Below are 20598 nucleotides of genomic sequence, written 5' to 3'. Positions count from 1 at the left end.
ACAGAAAAAGGTAAACATAGTACTGTACCAGTTTATAAAAATGGTAGTCGAGAGGAACCTCTAATTTATAAACCCGTATCATTATCAAGCGTGGTAGTCAAAACACTAGAAACAATAGTTACTGCCAAATAGGTTGAACACCTAGAGAGTAATGATATAAATAACGGACAAACAGTATGGTTTTCGAACAGGAAGATCCTGTGTAACAAGTCTACTTAGTTTTTATGATAGAGCCACAGAGATACTACAGGAAAGAGGTAGGTGGGTTGACTGTGTCTATTTGGACCTAAAAAAGGCTTTTGACAGAGTCCCACACAAGAGGCTGTTCTGGAGACTGGAACATGCTGGAGGAGTGACAGGGAGAATTCTGACATGGATGAAAAACTTTTCTAATGGACAGGCAGTAATGAGAGACAATGTATCTGACTGGAGGGGTGTTACTAGCAGAGTACCACAGGGTTCAGTTCTTGCACCAGTAATTATTCATTGTCTACATAAACCATCTACCAGAAGGAATACAGAATTATTTGAACATGTTTGCAAATGATGCTAAGATACTGGGGAAGATAGGAGGCGCAAATGATTGTAATGCCCTTCAAATCGATTTAGACAAAATAAGTGCTTAGAGCATAAAGCAGCAAATGGAATTCAATGTGAATAAATGCTGTGTTATTGAATGTGGATTCGGGAAAAATAGACCACACACAACTTACAAATTATGTGGAACGGAATTATAGAACTAATAAAGAACAAGTCCTAAGGGTGGTTTTGGATAGTAAACTGTCGCCAGGGGAACACACAAAGTACATTGTGAGAGGAGCGTATGCATTGCTTTTCAACTTCAGATTTGCTTTTAATTATATGGATGGTGAAATACTAAACAAACTGTTCATGACTTTTGTGAGACCAAAACTGGAATATGCAGCAGTTGTATGGTGCCCAAATCTCAAGAAGCACATAAAGAAACTGGAAAAGGTGCAGCGGCATGCTACAAAATGGCTTTCGGAACTGAAAAACAAGAGCTACGAAGAGAGACTGCAGACATTAAACATGCCAAAACTAGAAGATAGAAGAAAAAGAGGTGATATGATCACCACATACAAAATTCTAACAGGAATCGACCAAATTGACAAGGAAGAATTCCTGAAACCAACAGCATTATGAACAAGAGGACACAGATTCAAGCTAAGAAAACAAAGGTGCCGAAAAACATTAGAAAGATTTCTTTTGCAGAGTGGTAGACGGTTGGAACAAGCCAAGTGAGAAGGGGATAGAAACCAAAACCGTTAGTAGTTTCAAAGTGTCATGCAACAAAGAGTACTGGGAAGATGGGACACCACAAGCATAGCTCTAATCCTGTAACTACACTTAAGTAAATACACTTAGGTAACTACACACACCTATGCTACACTTTCTATTTTCAGAATTGCTTTTAATACATGGATAGTCAAATATTGAAGAAATTGTTCATGACCTTTGTGAGACCAGAGTTGGAATATACAGTGGTTATAAGGTGCCCATATCTTAACAGTTTCATCCACCGGCAACACAGTCTGCGTTCAAAATTGTTCTCACGGATGTACGCAGGGGAAGCAGGTTGCGTCCCAAATTAAAATATTTGTTAAAATTCGAATTTTTATCCGATCATTCTGGGACTGCTTTTAAAATGTGCGCCTATGTCATTACATTTTCTGTGCTGGCCAAAATGAAAGACGAAGCACGAAAATTGAGGAAAAGCGTATACTCATTTTATTGCTCTTGCATTCTCACAGGTAATGCTCGGCCGATCTCTGAGTTTGGTGCGGGTGGCATGTCAGGCTTTTGGATATTTTATATATATATATATATATATATATATATATATATATATATATATATATATATATATATATATATATATATACTATGCATATATATACTATGCATATATATATATATATATATATATATATATATATATATATATATATATATATATATATATATATATATATATATATAATATATATATGTCGTACCTAGTACCGAGAACGAACTTCTCAGCCTACTATGCAAGGCTCAATTTGCCTAATAACCCAAGTTTTCATGAAATAATTGTTTTTCGACTACCTAACCTACCTAACCTAACCTAACCTAACTTTTTATGCTACCTAACCAAACTAACCTATAAAGATAGGTTAGGTTAGGTTAGGTAGGGTTGGTTAGGTTCGGTCATATATCGACGTTAATTTTAACTCCAATAAAATAAAATCGACCTCATTCATAATGAAATGGGTTGCTTTATCATTTCATAAGAAAAAAATTAGAGAAAATATATTAGTTCATGAAAACTTGGCTTAATAGGCAAATCAGGCCTTGCATAGTAGGCCGAGAAGTGCGTTCTGGCTACTAGGTACGACATATATATATATATATATATATATATATATATATATATATATATATATATGTCGTACCTAGTAGCCAGAATGCACTTCTCAGCCTACTATGCAAGGCCCGATTTGCCTATTAAGCCAAGTTTTCATGAACTAATATATTTTCTCTAATTGTTTTCTTATGAAATGATAAAGCTACCCATTTCATTATGTATGAGGTCAATTTTTTTTATTGGAGTTAAAATTAACGTAGATATATGACCGAACCTAACCAACCCTACCTAACCTAACCTAACCTATCTTTATAGGTTAGGTTAGGTTAGGTAGCCGAAAAAGTTAGGTTAGGTAGGTTAGGTAGTCGAAAAACAATTAATTCATGAAAACTTGGCTTATTAGGCAAATTGGGCCTTGCATAGTAGGCTCAGAAGTGCGTTCTGGCTACTAGGTACGACATATATATATATATATATATATATATATATTGTGACGGTAACGCGTTGGTGTTCGGCTGTTTAAGGCTAGGGGTATGGCCTCGTCACATAGTTATAAAAAAAAATAGAAAAACTGGAACTTCGTCTGTGGTAAGGTAAGGAGAAGACACACAAAACACAAGTAAAACTTTAACAATAAAATTTTAATTACGTTAAATAAATCAAAACATGAAAATAATGCACAAACAAATATGTATAATAAAATCAATCAATCAAAATAATAAGAATACTTAAATGACAAAATGAAAAGTTACGTTAAGGCAAAATAACAAGAAGTGCAATACAACAGTAAGTGGGAGGTGCTGGAATATTGGCTTAAAGCCACCACCTCTCTCAGTACACTCTAGAGTCTAGCTGGGAGGTGTGCTGGCTACGAAAGCACGGAACATTCTGAAGACTGATGTTGGGGCGACCCCAGACATCGGGTAGTATTGGGGGGCGAGTGCAGGTGCAGCCAGACCGGCGACCAATCAGCGGAGCCGTAGCGATCAACGGGTAGTTTGGTGATTTGGGTCCGAACAGGTGGCGGGCTGCATACGTTTCTGCTCACCCTGGCAAGCCTTGCTGGTGCTGGTGTTGTTGTCGTTGTTGGACATTTCTTCCATAGTCTTTTATATAGTTGTGAAGACGTAATTATGAAGGGAAGAGCAGGCTCAATCTCTTGAAGGAGATTATCGTCACAACTCTCCCCCGAAGCCTGCGGTTCTGGAAGAAGTACGTCGTTATGTGGTGGAGTAATGGATGGAGTTGCTTCTACTTCATAAACTCTGGAGAGATCATGGGCTAAGATGTTGTCAGACTCTTGGTATAGCGTGTCTCCAGGTTGAATTTCTGCAGGTAGCAAGCCCATAGTAGAAGACGTTGAGATGAGAAGTGGGCGTGCTGCAGGAGGTGTAGGGTGGTGTGGTCCGTATTGATGGTGGACCGAGCACTTTTCAGGTGTGGAGTGAAGTGCTGAAGCTTCAGGATGAGGAAGAGTAGCTCCTTGCCAATTGTTCCATCGTTCCTTGTAGCAGTAGTCGCTGACAGGTGTATTCTTCTCGCCTCGTTGCTGCATCACGACACCACCCACGTCGGTACCATTGGCGTCGACATGGAGGATGAAGGGCTTATCTGACGAGGTGAGAGTGGAATTAGAAGAGGGCATAGGAGCACGATTATTATCCTGAAAGCATTTGGGAAGATCATGAAGGATTTTGGAATTAGAAAGCGCCGACTCCTTGTCAGTGCTTTCGGGAGAAGAAGCCGGGATGGTCTCACTGTGGATGTAGGGTTCTGTGAAGGTAGAACAATTAATCAAGACAGTGGGAGGAGTACCATTATATTGCTTCAGGAGGTTGACGTGGCACAGCTGGGTCTTCCGCCGCCTATCTGGAGTCTCTATCACATAATTATTATTATTCCTGCACTCTTTGACGCAGTAGGGTCCTGAAAATCTGTTTTGTAAAGGTGAACCTGGGATAGGGAAATAAGCAAGGACGAAGTCTCCCGGCTTGAATTTTCTTACTTTGCTGGTCTGGTCGTAATGAGTCTTCATTCTCACCTGGGCTTTCAATAGATTATCATGGGCAAAGCGGTGGACTCTCTCTAGAATGTGCTGAAGGTTTTGAAGAAACTGGGGCACATTCTGATGCTCACTGAAGGTGGCATCTCTGAGAGAGTCTTTGAAAGCCTTAAGGGGAGTACGGCACTTACGGCCGTAGAGCATCTCATAAGGAGATACTCCTAGGGACTCATTGGGGAGACTTCTGAAAATACACATTATTAGGTCAATCTGCTTATCCCAATCCTTTGAGGTTTCACTACAAAACTTTTTCAAGAGTGCTTTGATGGTCTGATGACTACGTTCAAGAGAACCCTGTGAAGCAGGATGATAGGGGCTGGACAATACCTGTTTGATGTTGAACTCCTCCAGTGTTCTTTTGAAGAGATCACTGGTGAAGTTGGTGCCACAGTCACTTTGAATCTCCCTGGGAAATCCGTATTGAGTGAAGATCTTCAGTAGATGTTTGATAACCGTAGCAGCCGTGATGTTCTTCACTGGAACTGCTATGGGAAATCTGGTGGTAGGACACAGGATGGTTAGGATGTAGGCGTTACCTGAACTGGTCCGAGGTAAAGGACCAACACAGTCTATTATGAGTCTGTGGAAAGGTTCCGCAGGCACCTGTATGGGAATCAGTGGTGCTCTGGGAATGGAGACGTTCGGTTTGCCTGCCATCTGACATGTATGACACTGTTTTACGTACTGTTTGACGTTGTTTACCATACCTGGCCAGTAGTAGTCTTGACGAATCCCATGGTAAGTCTTGTTGAAGCCGTAGTGGGAGAATGCTCCATGGGCCAGGTGTAGAATAGTGGGCCGCAGGCTGGTGGGAATCACAAGTTGTTCGGTGTTGGCCCAATCGTCCTCCTCCTTCAGTTTACTGGGTCTATATCGGCGGTAGAGCAAGTCGTTCTCTAGGAAGAACCCAGGAATACTGTCGGGTTGAGTCTCAGCCTGGAAAAACAATGGTGTTAAAGTAAGATCTTCCCTCTGCAACTTACGGAACTCCAACTTGGTCAGATGCGGGGGTAGTTTCTGAGGGTCTTGAGGGACAGCGGTAGCAGTAGAGTCAGCTGGCTGTGGACGTGCGGCTTGTGCACGGGTGGTCACGAGAACCGGAGGAGAAACTTCACTCTCTTGAACCTCTGCTGGAACATACTCAAGAATAGGGTTACTTGGCACAGAGTTACACACCTGGGGTTTGTCCATGACGATCAGGTTGGTTGGTTGCAGGTCTTCTGCCAAGTCGTTGCCTAGGAGAAGTTGCACTCCAGGCATGGGAAAAGGCTTTTCCCTGACGGCGACTTGGACTTCCCCGTTCACGTAGGGACAATCCAGGTGGACTCTGGCGAGAGGGTATGGAGTAGTAGCAGTGAGGTCAGTGATGAAGACCGTTTCCCCGGTGTAGACTATGTTGGGCACAGCCGACTTCAAGATGATCGATTGTAGAGCCGCTGTGTCCCTCAAGATCTTCAATTTGAAACGTCCCTCCGGATTTGAACCGTTGGCAGAGACAGTTCCAGTATACAAGTGGTTACTGAAAAGAGAAAGATCATTAACATCAACACCAACATTCATCACAGGCTTACCGGACTTAGGAGGAGTTGGTTTGGGTCGTTGTTGGTCAGTGGTTCCCTTGTATTGAGACTTACCACACTTGTCTATGGTATGTCCATAGAGTCTACAATACTTGCAGTACAGTTGTGAACCAGCTTGATCGGGGCTCACCTTCTCGTAACTGTACCACGACTTCTTACTGGAGGATGGTTCAGGTGTCAGCCGGTGGATGAGGCTGTAAGTGTCAGCCGACTTAGCACACTTCAGGTAGTCGGTTTCTTCTTTATCTGCTAAGTAGAGGCGGACAGGAGGCGGCACACGTCTCAAGAATTCTTCAACAAGCATCAGGTTCACGAGTTCTGTAAAAGTAGAGACATGTGCTGCTTCCAGCCATTTCATGAAATACCTCCGTTTCGTGTTAGCAAACTCGAGGAAGGTAGTGGTACTTGCCTTCAGGTGGTCACGGAATTTCCTTCTATAACTTTCAGTAGAGAGGAGGTAGGCGTCCAACACTGCTTGTTTCAGAGTGTAGTAGTCATTCTCAGACGCCAAAGTACTGAGTGTGACTGCAGCTCTACCTGTAAGATGGACTCTGAGAAGTGTTGCCCATTGGTCGACAGGCCAACTGAGTTGATTAGCAAGGGTTTCAAAGGTGGTAAAGAACACATCAACTTCTGCTTCTACAAAGGATGGCATTAACTTACTTGCATGTGATATATTAAAACTGACGGGAAGATTGGCAGTAGCTTGCTGGCGTTGAGCGAGGTGTGAAGTTTCCAACGTGTATTCCCGTTGACGACACTCAAGAGCCAGAGTCGCTTGTTGCTTGTCATGTTCGCGTTGTATTTCCAACTCGCGTTGTTTGGTTTCAAGCTGTAAGCGTTCCCGCTCCTGGAGTGTTTCAAGCTGTACTCGTTCACGTTCACGGAGCATTGCCAACTCACGTTCCTTGAGGGCGATCTCTTCCCTTCGTATGTCAGCTGCTTCCCTTTGCTGTTCACGGGCTTCCCTTTGCTGCTCACGTTCAATCTTGGCCAGCTCTAGTTTGAGTTTCAGCGTTGCCAAATCAGTTTTATCTGCAATATAGTAAGTTTCATGAGTTTCAGAGTCTATCTTACCTTGCTCTAAATAGTAATCCAGCAACAGGTTGTGTAGGTCATTTTTGTTGGCTTGGTAGGGAACTTCTAGTTGATACTCATGTGCAAGAGTTTGTAGTTCAGTCCTCTTGGCACGACTTAAAGTCCCTATTTCACCTGCTGGATTTGCACGGAAAGTTTGGAGACGAAACATGGTGAAATTAGCAAATAAAGGTACACGAATGTTCAATAATGAAATGTCAGAAACAGGACAACGTGGCAACTGGTACCTATCCTGTGTGATCTTTAACAATTAACGTTAAGTGAAAGATATTAAATTAAATCAAGGGCGCAGGAAATCTTGTACCCGGTACTCATGTAAGAGAATAAGGGCAAGAAAATCCTACTAACAAATGAAACAAAGTTTCGAAAACAAATGAAACAGTTAAATGCTTCAAAAGTAAAATTGGTAGTCCAAGGATGTAGGCATACCTTGCCAAGTCTCTAGAGGACATAAAGCAAGTTTTTCCTACTGAATTTAATATGATACTTACAGAATTAGCGAACTTTTGTGCTCTGAAAAAATAAGCTAATTCCCTACCGTTGTATGTATCATCATCTCTGACTGACGTGTAGGGGTGCGAGGTGTCAACTGGTGACGAGAACTGCTGCTGAGGTCCCAATTCAGCAACTAAAGTTCGAGCTAGAGGAACTATGGCCCTCTTTGTCCTCCTACAGTCAGATTGCAGAAGATTGGGTACTCTTGACCCGGGGCAGACCACAGTACCAGGGTACCAATATGATGATCTGTCAGAATGAGAAATATTCAAGGGACATAGATGGTAAATACGAGTAATAACATGGAGGGAGAGATGACCAATTAAGAGTATGACTGAGGCCTACAGTCACCACGTAATCCAAAGTTGTCTCACCTTCACTATATGTTACTCTCGTAATGCACAATACACCGCACCTTATAAAAAATGAAATTGAATGAAAAATAGTAAAGCTACGTTAACAGAGTTAAATACGCTTACCATAAATTACCACTTGGCACCAGTACCTGAGTGAGGCTCCTAGGACAGGCCCCCATAAAACTTGTGACGGTAACGCGTTGGTGTTCGGCTGTTTAAGGCTAGGGGTATGGCCTCGTCACATAGTTATAAAAAAAAATAGAAAAACTGGAACTTCGTCTGTGGTAAGGTAAGGAGAAGACACACAAAACACAAGTAAAACTTTAACAATAAAATTTTAATTACGTTAAATAAATCAAAACATGAAAATAATGCACAAACAAATATGTATAATAAAATCAATCAATCAAAATAATAAGAATACTTAAATGACAAAATGAAAAGTTACGTTAAGGCAAAATAACAAGAAGTGCAATACAACAGTAAGTGGGAGGTGCTGGAATATTGGCTTAAAGCCACCACCTCTCTCAGTACACTCTAGAGTCTAGCTGGGAGGTGTGCTGGCTACGAAAGCACGGAACATTCTGAAGACTGATGTTGGGGCGACCCCAGACATCGGGTAGTATTGGGGGGCGAGTGCAGGTGCAGCCAGACCGGCGACCAATCAGCGGAGCCGTAGCGATCAACGGGTAGTTTGGTGATTTGGGTCCGAACAGGTGGCGGGCTGCATACGTTTCTGCTCACCCTGGCAAGCCTTGCTGGTGCTGGTGTTGTTGTCGTTGTTGGACATTTCTTCCATAGTCTTTTATATAGTTGTGAAGACGTAATTATGAAGGGAAGAGCAGGCTCAATCTCTTGAAGGAGATTATCGTCACAATATATATATATATATATATATATATATATATATATATATATATATATATATATATATTATTATATATGACCGAAAAAGTAAGATTAATAATTCTAACACGAATTTTCTCAATCTTTCGTACATTTCTTTTCACTGTTGGAGGTAATTCAAAAATCAATTCTCCAAAATTCATTTTTATTTCTAGTCTGACGCGACACTTGAGCGCGTTTCGTAAAACTTATTACATTTTCATAGACTTTACACATACACAACTGAATAGAACTTACATATCTCCGATTTGTTTATATCTACATTTGAGTGAGGTGGATGGGGTGAGGTGGTATTTAATAGGGTATTAATTTCATCAACACAAGACAGAACACGAAACAATGGGTATTGAAATGGAAGTGATTGTAGAAAGCCTATTGGTCCATATTTCTTGATGCTTCTATATTGGAGCGGAGTCTTGAGGTGGGTAGAATATAGTTGTGCATTAATTGGCTGTTGATTGCTGGTGTTGACTTCTTAATGTGCAGTGCCTCGCAAACGTCTAGCCGTCTGCTATCGCTGTATCTAGAGTTCTTCGTCGACTTGCTTCCATTCTGAGCTGTGGAATCCACAGCTCAGAATGGAAGCAAGTCGACGAAGAACTCTGTAGGGTGAGGCAGGTCCTAGTCAACAACGGCTTCTCCAATGGTTTCGTCGAAGACATCATAAGAAGGAAAGTGAAACGCCATGCAACCTCTGAAGAGACAACTAACACACAACATCTATACCCCCTATTAGACTATTTTACAGGAACTTCTTTTCCACAGCTCATAAAACGGAGGAAAGGGTCCTGAAAGATATTGTTAATAGAAACGTTATCCCTACAGACAAAAATCAGAGGATACAACTGACAATTTACTATAAAACCAGAAAAACGGCCAGCCTACTCATGAGAAACTCTCCAGACACAAAGCAGAACGCTTTAAAAGAGACCAACGTCGTCTATGCCTTCAAATGCCCACTTGGGGACTGTAAGCTCCAAAAAACCCAATATATAGGCAAGACAACAACATCTCTTTCTAGGCGTTTAACGATGCATAAGCAACAGGGCTCCATTAAGGAACATATAATCTCTTCCCACAACCAAACCATCGCCAGAGAAATCCTAGTAAACAACACAGAAATCATAGATAGATACAGCGATAGCAGATGGCTTGACGTTTGCGAGGCACTGCACATTAAGAAGTCAACACCAGCAATCAACAGCCAATTAATGCACAACTATATTCTACCCACCTCAAGACTCCGCTCCAATATAGAAGCATCAAGAAATATGGACCAATAGGCTTTCTACAATCACTTCCATTTCAATACCCATTGTTTCGTGTTCTGTCTTGTGTTGATGAAATTAATACCCTATTAAATACCACCTCACCCCATCCACCTCACTCAAATGTAGATATAAACAAATCGGAGATATGTAAGTTCTATTCAGTTGTGTATGTGTAAAGTCTTTGAAAATGTAATAAGTTTTACGAAACGCGCTCAAGTGTCGCGTCAGACTAGAAATAAAAATGAATTTTGGAGAATTGATTTTTGAATTACCTCCAACAGTGAAAAGAAATGTACGAAAGATTGAGAAAATTCGTGTTAGAATTATTAATCTTACTTTTTCGGTCATATTTAATAATATATGTCTACAGGAAAGACTGCTACCAAAATATACTAATATATATATATATATATATATATATATATATATATATATATATATATATATATATATATATATATATATATATATATACATATATATATATATATATATATATATATATAAATAATGTATGTAGGGAATTCTATTGCAAACATTTTGATACCAAAATGAACGATGCACAATGAAAGTTGAGGTGAGAAACTTGAAAATAGTAAATACATTTGTTTGCAGGTGTTGCGAGTGTGCCAATGGGTGCTTGCTCACGGGTAACGCTTGGGGCCAACTTTTGGGTTTGCTGCGGGTCGGGCGTGCCGGGCTTTTGAACCTTGTATGCATATATCCCTGTAGGGAATTTTATTGCGAACAAACTGATACCAAAAAGAAAGAAGTAGCACCAGAATTGAGTTGACAAAAGCGAAACGAGTAACACATTTTATTGCTTTTGCTCGCTCACAGGTAACGCTCGGCCGATTTCTGGGTTTGATGCCGGGTGGCACATTGGGCTTTTGGACCTTATATGCATATACTGTACCCCTGTAGGGAATTCTATTGCGAACAAATTGATACCAAAATGAAAGACTTAGGACAAGAATTGAGGTGACAAAAGTGAAAAGAATATACACTTGTCAGTATTGCCACTCACTCACTGAAACCACCCAGGCCACCTTGGGATAGTCTGGCGTGCGTTCGCCTAGAAACGCGAAAGTGTTAAGAAGCACATCAACAAACTGGAAAAGGTGCAAAGACATGCAACTAAATGGCTTCAGGAACTGAAAGACAAGATATACAAGGAGAGGTTAGAGGTTCTAAATATGCCAAACCTAAAAGATAGAACAAAAAGAGAGTGATATGATCACTATGTATAAAATGATAGCATCAATCGACAAAATGATAAGAACGAAATCTTGAGACCTGAAACTTGAACATCAAGAAGTCATAGATTTAAGCTAAGTAAACAAGGATACTTAAGTAAACAAGGCCGAAGAAGTAAGAAAATTCACTTTTGCAAACAGAGTGGTAGATGGTTGGAACAAGTCAAGTGAGAAAGAAGGTGGTGGAGGCTAAAACCGTTAATTATTTTAATACGTTGTATGACATAATGCTGGGAAGACAGAACACCACAAGCATAGCTCTCATCCTGTAACTACACTTAACACTTTGCCTGGCCCGGTGGATCACCCACGACGCACTGCAAGGTAGACTGGGCAGATATATAGAAAAAGTACACAACTGGAAAAAGCACACAACCCGATGTTAAACTCTTTCACTCACAATGTTTATACTTACTAATAAGAATAAGCAAAAATTAATTGTTAACAGTGTTGACGTCATCTCCCGCACTGCTTGTATTGTTTTAATGACTGCGCAAACGTCATCATGACACCAAAGTGTTAAGTAATTACCATGCACTTAGGCAATAATTACATTTAGGTACTGTACCTACACAAAATAGGAGGAAACAGGTTCACAAATTTTTCTGGGAGGTTGCTGCCAGATACTACAACTGATAATGACCGAAACCTTTGGAACACATCAGGCCTCTGAAGACCATGAGAGCGCATACAGTGGACCAAGACTGGTATCTGCCCATCTCAAAGCGGCAGAGGGGGGGGTCTGAAGATCAGCGTTAACATAGAACCGAGCAAAAACCTGCCAGAAGCCAATACAAGCCTCAAAAATAGTGCAAACCATCATTACTGTGGGGAAAATATCTGACATAATATGCCTGTCCCACCATCGGATTGTAATCCAGGCTTTCTATAGTCTCAGCCAACTCAACCATTCAGGAGCCTGGGGTGTGTCCAGGGAGCACAGCACATACGACAGAGTACTGGCAAGATGGAACACCACGAGCGTAGCTCTCATCCTGTAACTACACTTAGGTAATTACACATATATACATACAGTATATATACATATACAGTAGTATATATATATATATATATATATATATATATATATATATATATATATATATATATATATATATATATATATATATATATATATATATATATACTGTATATGTATTATATATTTTTTAGAATAATTATTTTCTCTATCAGGCCTGATAATCAAGGAAGTTCTAACCTGGAATCTTCTCTTCGGCGAGCCAAGAAAAGTTTAACAACATCATTCCATCAACTTCTAAAAAGAGAAGGTCGAGAGAGTGAGAGCGCTGAGAGAGATCTTGGGTGCGATGAGGTAAGTCATGTCGTGTTTTTTTAATTAGTATTCATGGAGAATAAAATTATTCTGAAAGGCATTACTTACATATTGAATTGATATGTACTAACGCTATTGTCAGGGCCAAATCTTTAGTCATTTCTATAGTGGCAGTGTCTTAATTTGTCATATTTCCAGATACAGTGTACCCTACAATGTACCCTGGGATTTTCTCAACTCTCATTCCCAAAATTTCTGTATTGATCAAACCGAACCCTTGGTAATTAAACATACAATTAATCCTAACTTAATAATGCTTTATTCAACATACATTCACTTAACTAAAGAGTCAGGGAATATCTTTTGGTTTGCTATTTAAGTATGCCATCTACAATAATTTAAAGCACTGAACTGTACGTCATGGTTTGCACAAGTGTGATTTTTTGTTTTGCTTAAATGTTATGTTAGTTTTACTGCCTGCCAACATGAGTTCCGAAGGACCAGAAGGTGATACCCACCAAACACACGACAATACTATCATGTTGCTACAACGTTCGAACAAGTTTTAACACCTGACAAGTTGTAACATTCAGTATACGTAGCAAGTTGTAACAACTTTCTAATATGTCATAAAAACAGTACAGCAAGATGTAATAACTTTATTACAAGTTGTAACAGGCGGAAAATAGGGACAGTTTCATTTTGTGTTTGCAGGGTAAGGATTGCGGCACTTAACCCCTAGGCTGCTCTAGTGATTATAACCTGCAACACGCCCAGGCGCAAGAAATAAAAAAATAAAAAAAAAATTCCTCCTATAAAAGTGTTAATGTGTGTTCCCTGAAAAAATCCTAGGTACATATTTTGATCACAATAGGACGAGGAAGTCTGGCAAAATTCAGGTGTTCGCAAAGCAATCGTCAGAGGCGGGTCAGCTTCACCAGAGCTGTCAGGCGGGAGTTGCCACAAAGATATTATTTCGTAATTATTTTATTGTCTCTGATAGATTTTTCCTTAGTTTTTTGCAGTACTATTATTCAATAGTGTGTAGTGTGATATATTTATATAATAAAATGTGTAAATCATTGCTATACTCAAAATTATTGTGTGCATATTAGTGATTCAGTTATTATGTTCATAAAACAATAAACAAATAGTTTTGCTGTTATTACACTTTATACACAGGTTATTTATAAGTATCTGCATGTTTTGTTCACCATAATGAACCACTAAGTTGGTATGGTATCCAACAACGAGTGGCCGCCACACACCAGCCAGCCAATGCCACCTTCTTCCCAACCACACGGGGGTTTCTATAGGCCATTGCTCCTCGTGCCTCTCTTGAAGGGGGCCAGGTTCTGGCTCATGGTCCTCCAAGAACTCCGTGCTCATTGACTGATGCCAGGAAGGTGAGCCAGGAAAAAATAGTTATACATATCCATTTAGCCTGGATAGCTCCAGGGAGCCTCCGGGGCTCACCCAGAAAATGGCGCTTCATTACATTCAACGCTGGTTTTTTGTATATACCTTGGACTGTAGTTGTCATGTTTGTCTGACCAGTATCTTAACAGTGCAGAAGTCTAATTGATAAAGGAAAAGACAGTAGAAAACGGTGATACTTCATATCAAGAAGTATGGTGACATGATCAATGACTAGGCTAGCCGCATCAAACATCTGGGCTGCCGTGGCTGACATCTGGTGGCCACTGGCAACAGTGTTGACTAATTAGTAGTTAGACAGATAGTAAGTGTGCATATAGTTTCAATAAGTGTTACAAATGTTGTTTAAGCTGTTGCTTGTTTTGTTGCATTTTAAATTTACGTTGGTGTTTTTCCATTGGTTATACTGTCTTGGTACTAGTCTCTGGCAAAGGCTTCATATGGGTTCCTCAGGAAGATACAGAGGGGCCCACTAGACAGAAACATTTCATTAAATTCAGCACTGGATTTTTGCAGTACAATATTTTGCTTTTTTTTTTTTTGTAATGTTTTCCTTGTTTTTCTAGATTCAGTCTTCAACTGGCTCAGGAAGCATGGGGTCAGAGAAGCTTCATACATCTCCAATGCCTGCACTTTCTAAAGTGCGAATGGAAGGATTAAGTGACTCCCCTTTAGGTCATCGGCCAAGATCATCCACAGTTAGTTCATCAGGCGGAGACTCTATGAGGCGAGAATTCTTAGCTAAACGTGCTGCTGCCAAGCAAAAGATGACCTCAGTGACAGCAGAAGATCAACCTAACTCTAACCTATCATCAAAGAGAAACATGTAAGTTTTCATAATGAATATGGTTTCAGTAGGTCACTCTTTGGCTGATTGACTTTTGTGACGCCTGAGATCAATATTGAGTAAAGGGAGCTAACTTTGCTGTTTCAGTTATGGTTTATTTCCTCATGTGTTATATCTAATCACTACTTTTTGGGAGGGTTTCTTGGTGGCTCCCTCTTGCTAGCCACTTTGAGACCTCTGCCCAAAATTTGAGTCACACCAGGTCATTGCAAATCATTGTGAGTCTACCCAGGGACCAGAGACCAAAATGTGGCCCCTCTATGGAGGCACAGGGAGCGGAGGATTCTAGATCACCTGGAAGGGTAAGAGAGGGTCTAGGGAGCCATTGAGGACCCGCCAGAAAGAGGTTTTTTGTCGCATTTAACACTGATTTTCTGTGGAGAGCCCCTTCGCCTCCCCGGAGCTATACTGGGCTCATGTGCTTATATTAGACCATGGCAACCGTTAATTGATGGAGTTCTAGGCCTACCAGAGACCAGACCCAGAACCTGGCCCCCTCAAGAGAGGCACAAGGAGCAATGGCCTAAAGACACCCCCGTGTAATTGGAAGCAGTCTATGTCTGCCATCTACCAGGTCAGGCACCCAGGAAGGTAGGAATTCCAAAACAAACTACAGCTGGTCAAAAATTGCAAACCTAAAGCCAAAATAGCAAGCAGAACTCCCCAATCAAAAAGAAGCAAACAAGCATGATGTCACCACAGCCTCCTCGCAGCCATCTGTGCAATTTCCCCCCTCCCTGGGAAGGGAAGGGGGTTCCCAGATCTCCGTGCTGGCTACTTCACCTCAGTTCAGAAGGCTGTTGTGTTGGTGACAGTCGGTCGAATCTGGCTCCATCCTTTTGAGCAGTGTTGCAGAGCGGTGTTGTTGTTCTATGTTGGTGGTTTGCAAGCCAGGAGTAACACAAGAATACTGGGGCTGCATTCACTTAAGGGCACCTTCCCTAGGTGCCCTGTAATGTGGCATATACCTATGCCTTTGCGGCATAGGTATATCTTTCATAGGCCAAATCGGGACACTACCTCGGCGTAGGTCTGTTGCTGCTTGGTAACTGCCCGCCCTTGGGATTCAGCTGGGGTGGTTCTTACTCCTGTTTGCCCACAGGGTACTGTGTAGCTGTCTGATATACGCATAGCGACTGGTTCTTTTTTCCTGGAGACATTGTGCTTTTGCAGGGTTTTTCTTTTGTTTTTGTTTGGTTTTGCCTGGTGTGGCTGCAGGACCACTTATATGATTTTGGTGGCCCTCCAATAGGTCCCTGTGCTTGCACGCGACACAGGGGATTCAGCTTTAAGTTTGTTTGCTTGGTAACTCTGGGATAACCGGTTAGCAGTACCTCGCCTTGTTCCCAGGGTCTTTAGCAGTCAGCCTAAGGGCCCTGTGAACCCCTACTGGGGCTTATTGGTCCAATGGAGAAGACCATCTCTCTCTCTCTCTCTCTCTCTCTCTCTCTCTCTCTCTCTCTCTCTCTCTCTCTCTCTCTCTCTCTCTCTCTCTCTCTCTCTCTCTCTCTCTCTCTCTCTCTCTCTCTCTCTCTCTCTCTCTCTCTCTCTCTCTCTCTCTCTCTCTCTCTCTCTCTCTCTCTCTCTCTCTCTCTCTCTCTCTCTCTCTCTCTCTCTCTCTCTCTCTCTCTCTCTCTCTCTCTCTCTCTCTCTCTCTCTCTCTCTCTCTCTCTCTCTCTCTCTCTCTCTCTCCTCTCTCTCTCTCTCTCTCTCTCTCTCTCTCTCTCTCTCTCTCTCTCTCTCTCTCTCTCTCTCTCTCTCTCTCTCTCTCTCTCTCTCTCTCTCTCTCTCTCTCTCTCTCTCTCTCTCTCTCTCTCTCTCTCTCTCTCTCTCTCTCTCTCTCTCTCTCTCTCTCTCTCTCTCTCTCTCTCTCTCTCTCTCTCTCTCTCTCTCTCTCTCTCTCTCTCTCTCTCTCTCTCTCTCTCTCTCTCTCTCTCTCTCTCTCTCTCTCTCTCTCTCTCTCTCTCTCTCTCTCTCTCTCTCTCTCTCTCTCTCTCTCTCTCTCTCTCTCTCTCTCTCTCTCTCTCTCTCTCTCTCTCTCTCTCTCTCTCTCTCTCTCTCTCTCTCTCTCTCTCTCTCTCTCTCTCTCTCTCTCTCTCTCTCTCTCTCTCTCTCTCTCTCTCTCTCTCTCTCTCTCTCTCTCTCTCTCTCTCTCTCTCTCTCTCTCTCTCTCTCTCTCTCTCTCTCTCTCTCTCTCTCTCTCTCTCTCTCTCTCTCTCTCTCTCTCTCTCTCTCTCTCTCTCTCTCTCTCTCTCTCTCTCTCTCTCTCTCTCTCTCTCTCTCTCTCTCTCTCTCTCTCTCTCTCTCTCTCTCTCTCTCTCTCTCTCTCTCTCTCTCTCTCTCTCTCTCTCTCTCTCTCTCTCTCTCTCTCTCTCTCTCTCTCTCTCTCTCTCTCTCTCTCTCTCTCTCTCTCTCTCTCTCTCTCTCTCTCTCTCTCTCTCTCTCTCTCTCTCTCTCTCTCTCTCTCTCTCTCTCTCTCTCTCTCTCTCTCTCTCTCTCTCTCTCTCTCTCTCTCTCTCTCTCTCTCTCTCTCTCTCTCTCTCTCTCTCTCTCTCTCTCTCTCTCTCTCTCTCTCTCTCTCTCTCTCTCTCTCTCTCTCTCTCTCTCTCTCTCTCTCTCTCTCTCTCTCTCTCTCTCTCTCTCTCTCTCTCTCTCTCTCTCTCTCTCTCTCTCTCTCTCTCTCTCTCTCTCTCTCTCTCTCTCTCTCTCTCTCTCTCTCTCTCTCTCTCTCTCTCTCTCTCTCTCTCTCTCTCTCTCTCTCTCTCTCTCTCTCTCTCTCTCTCTCTCTCTCTCTCTCTCTCTCTCTCTCTCTCTCTCTCTCTCTCTCTCTCTCTCTCTCTCTCTCTCTCTCTCTCTCTCTCTCTCTCTCTCTCTCTCTCTCTCTCTCTCTCTCTCTCTCTCTCTCTCTCTCTCTCTCTCTCTCTCTCTCTCTCTCTCTCTCTCTCTCTCTCTCTCTCTCTCTCTCTCTCTCTCTCTCTCTCTCTCTCTCTCTCTCTCTCTCTCTCTCTCTCTCTCTCTCTCTCTCTCTCTCTCTCTCTCTCTCTCTCTCTCTCTCTCTCTCTCTCTCTCTCTCTCTCTCTCTCTCCCCCCCCCCCCCCCCCCCCCCCTTTCCCTCTCCCTCTCCCCCTCCCTCCCTCCCTCCCTCCCTCCCTCCCTCCCTCCCTCCCTCCCTCCCTCCCTCCCTCCCCCTCCCTCCCTCCCCTTCCACACACACACACACACACACACACACCCCCCCCCCCCCCCCCCCCCCGAGAAAGAGATAGATAGAGGAGGGTTAGAATAACACAGTTTCTCAACATTTCCTGAGAGTTGATGTAGTGGGAAGTTTGGTGTATTATCTGTGTCAGGGGATGTCCAGTCATTGTTGTCTTTATTACTTGTCATTTGAATTAAACATTTCATCATATGTACGATATAATAAAGTTGATGAGGATAAAATATTTCACATATTTATGTAACATACTTAATTAAGAGTTGTCAGTTATGAATATGAGTCTATAGAGGACTGTATGATCATTTGGTATTATTGTATATGGCATCCTTAACGACCGTGATAAGAGTTTCCATTTTTGTACTTATCAGTGATAATTGATGTTTTTAATTCTCTTTAATAATCTACAAGCAAACTGTTTTACATTACAACACTTACAAAAAGATTTTATAAAATAATTTCCCCCTAACCCAAGAATTTGACAAAAATACTAACTTGGTAAATATTGTATATATTGTTTCACTGTGTATCCTAGGATGTGGCAGGAGGAGGAATTTGGAGGAGAGATTTATAGGAAAAAATTATCATGTAGCTTGCATAACAGCTTCTTTTGTCAGCATGTTGAAGGAGTAAACCTTGAAAAGTTTATGTTGTCGAGTTAATATTATTTTGATATCCAGTTTACCTACACAAGTCAAAATGTCAAGTTTCTCTGATGTTCTGCACACACTTTTCTTCAGTTTCCTGAAAGTTGGCTACCCTAGTCCTAGAGGTCCAAGTGAAGAAGAGAGTGCTGGCACTGGAAAGCCTGATAACACCTCCACCACCTCCTTCAGGCATGCAATTCTCCAAAGGGTCGTCTCTCCATCAAAAAATTCTGGTATGTTTTCTGTGTTTTCCTTGTAATTATTTATTATTTTCTTAGTGGCATTCATTCTCAGATAGGTGTTTTCTGGAAGAGCCCCTTCAGTAGCTCCCAGCACTGAATCCTGTCAGACACTAAGTAATTGCAGTTAGCTTTTCTACGGGGAGCTCCTATGGCTTTGTGAGGCTATCGGGCTAATATGTGATACATTAGACTGGGGCATTAATCGATGGAGTTCAACCTACCAGGGACTACGAGCCAGAACCTGGCCCCCCTCAGAGAGGTGCAGGGAGCAATGTCCCTGGAAACCCCCCCCCCCCCCTCTGGTTGAGGGTTTTCCTTATCTGCCATCGACCGGGGTTAGGCACCCCAAACCCCGCATGGTAAGAAAGCTGCAACAAAAAACGAAAAGACAGGCAGAACTCCCTCCTATCCCAAGGAATTGCACCCCCGGCCTGACCAACCAAGTATTAATGACCCAAGGACCCCTCCAGAAAGCAGCCATCTCGTTCTTCGCCAGAAAAGAAGGAGACGGCTGCAATCGAAAAAGCAACCACAAGGACCATAAGAGCAAAAACCCCTGCGACGGAGGAGAACATGAAGCACACTGTCCCGACCCCCAGAAACCAATGCCAACAGAAGCAGAGCCTTGGAAAAACAAACTTGAACCGAAGGAGCTACCACAAACCGAGGAGAGGGAAGATAGGAGAGCACCTTGTCCAAGGACCAGGACGGCTTGGGCGGTGCATGAGCAGGCTGGAGGTGAAAGAACGCAAGAGAAAGCTTATGGAACATGACAGAAGTGACATCCACCCCAAATGCAAGCTGGAGAGGCTGTGCCATCTCTGACAACCTGATCAGAAATAGAAGACAATCTACAAAGAGAGAAAATGGCAGAAAGAATGCCAGGAAACTACATACTGTCACCGAGACAAAGCTCTCAGGTGGGACCCCCATCAACGAAGCCAGCTAATCACCATACAAATGGTGATAAACCCCTCATCAAAAAGACCAGATATGAAGAGCGGAGGAGAAGACTGAACCAGCCATGTACTGGACCGGCCAGACCCGCTAGAAGAGGCGAAGTCGCAGAAAACGCCCCGGGTTCGCACACCGAGCAAGCAGCGCCTGGAACCACAACTGGAATGGCCATGGCATAACCTGGAGGATTGACTGTTTTGGTCCCTCATGTGCTTAACCTGCAGAAACCAAGTAAGATGCTCACCAGAAAGGGTGTGTAATTATATTGCTGGCTTGATTTGTTATTCCACTTACAGTAAAAGCAAAACACAGAGATAAAGTGCAAAAGGACTAGCGATCTTTTGTGTTCTATCTTCCACTCCATATTTTGTGCTATGTATTCAGTGTGCTGTTTTCCATAAATATCAACCACATCAGTTGTTTCCAGTTATCTTTGGACATCATTTTTTTAAGAGCAATATAATTAATTATCTTGATACTGTATAACAATGTGATCAATGCTTGTGTTATTTGTTGAATTTTCTCTACCATATTAATCTCAGTTCACCTAGTATTTCTTCTCTGTTAA

General features: G+C 42.2%; 1 protein-coding gene across 1 annotated transcript in view; it reads left to right on the top strand.

Moving 5' to 3' along the window:
* Positions 1 to 20598, top strand: part of plx (PTB_TBC1D1_like and TBC domain-containing protein plx) — a 172384-nt gene that overhangs the window by 80376 nt on the left and 71410 nt on the right. The window contains exons 14-16 of the mRNA XM_069306560.1: positions 12587 to 12725; positions 14690 to 14949; positions 18925 to 19064. Of these exons, the coding sequence (XP_069162661.1) occupies positions 12587 to 12725; positions 14690 to 14949; positions 18925 to 19064 (539 nt within the window). The remainder of the gene's footprint in view (positions 1 to 12586; positions 12726 to 14689; positions 14950 to 18924; positions 19065 to 20598) is intronic.

Source organism: Procambarus clarkii, chromosome 58 (assembly GCF_040958095.1).
Source record: "Procambarus clarkii isolate CNS0578487 chromosome 58, FALCON_Pclarkii_2.0, whole genome shotgun sequence".
NCBI classification, from domain to species: Eukaryota; Metazoa; Arthropoda; class Malacostraca; order Decapoda; family Cambaridae; genus Procambarus; species Procambarus clarkii.
The sequence above is the reverse complement of the archived record's forward strand: the minus strand, read 5'-3'. Positions and strand labels throughout refer to the sequence as shown.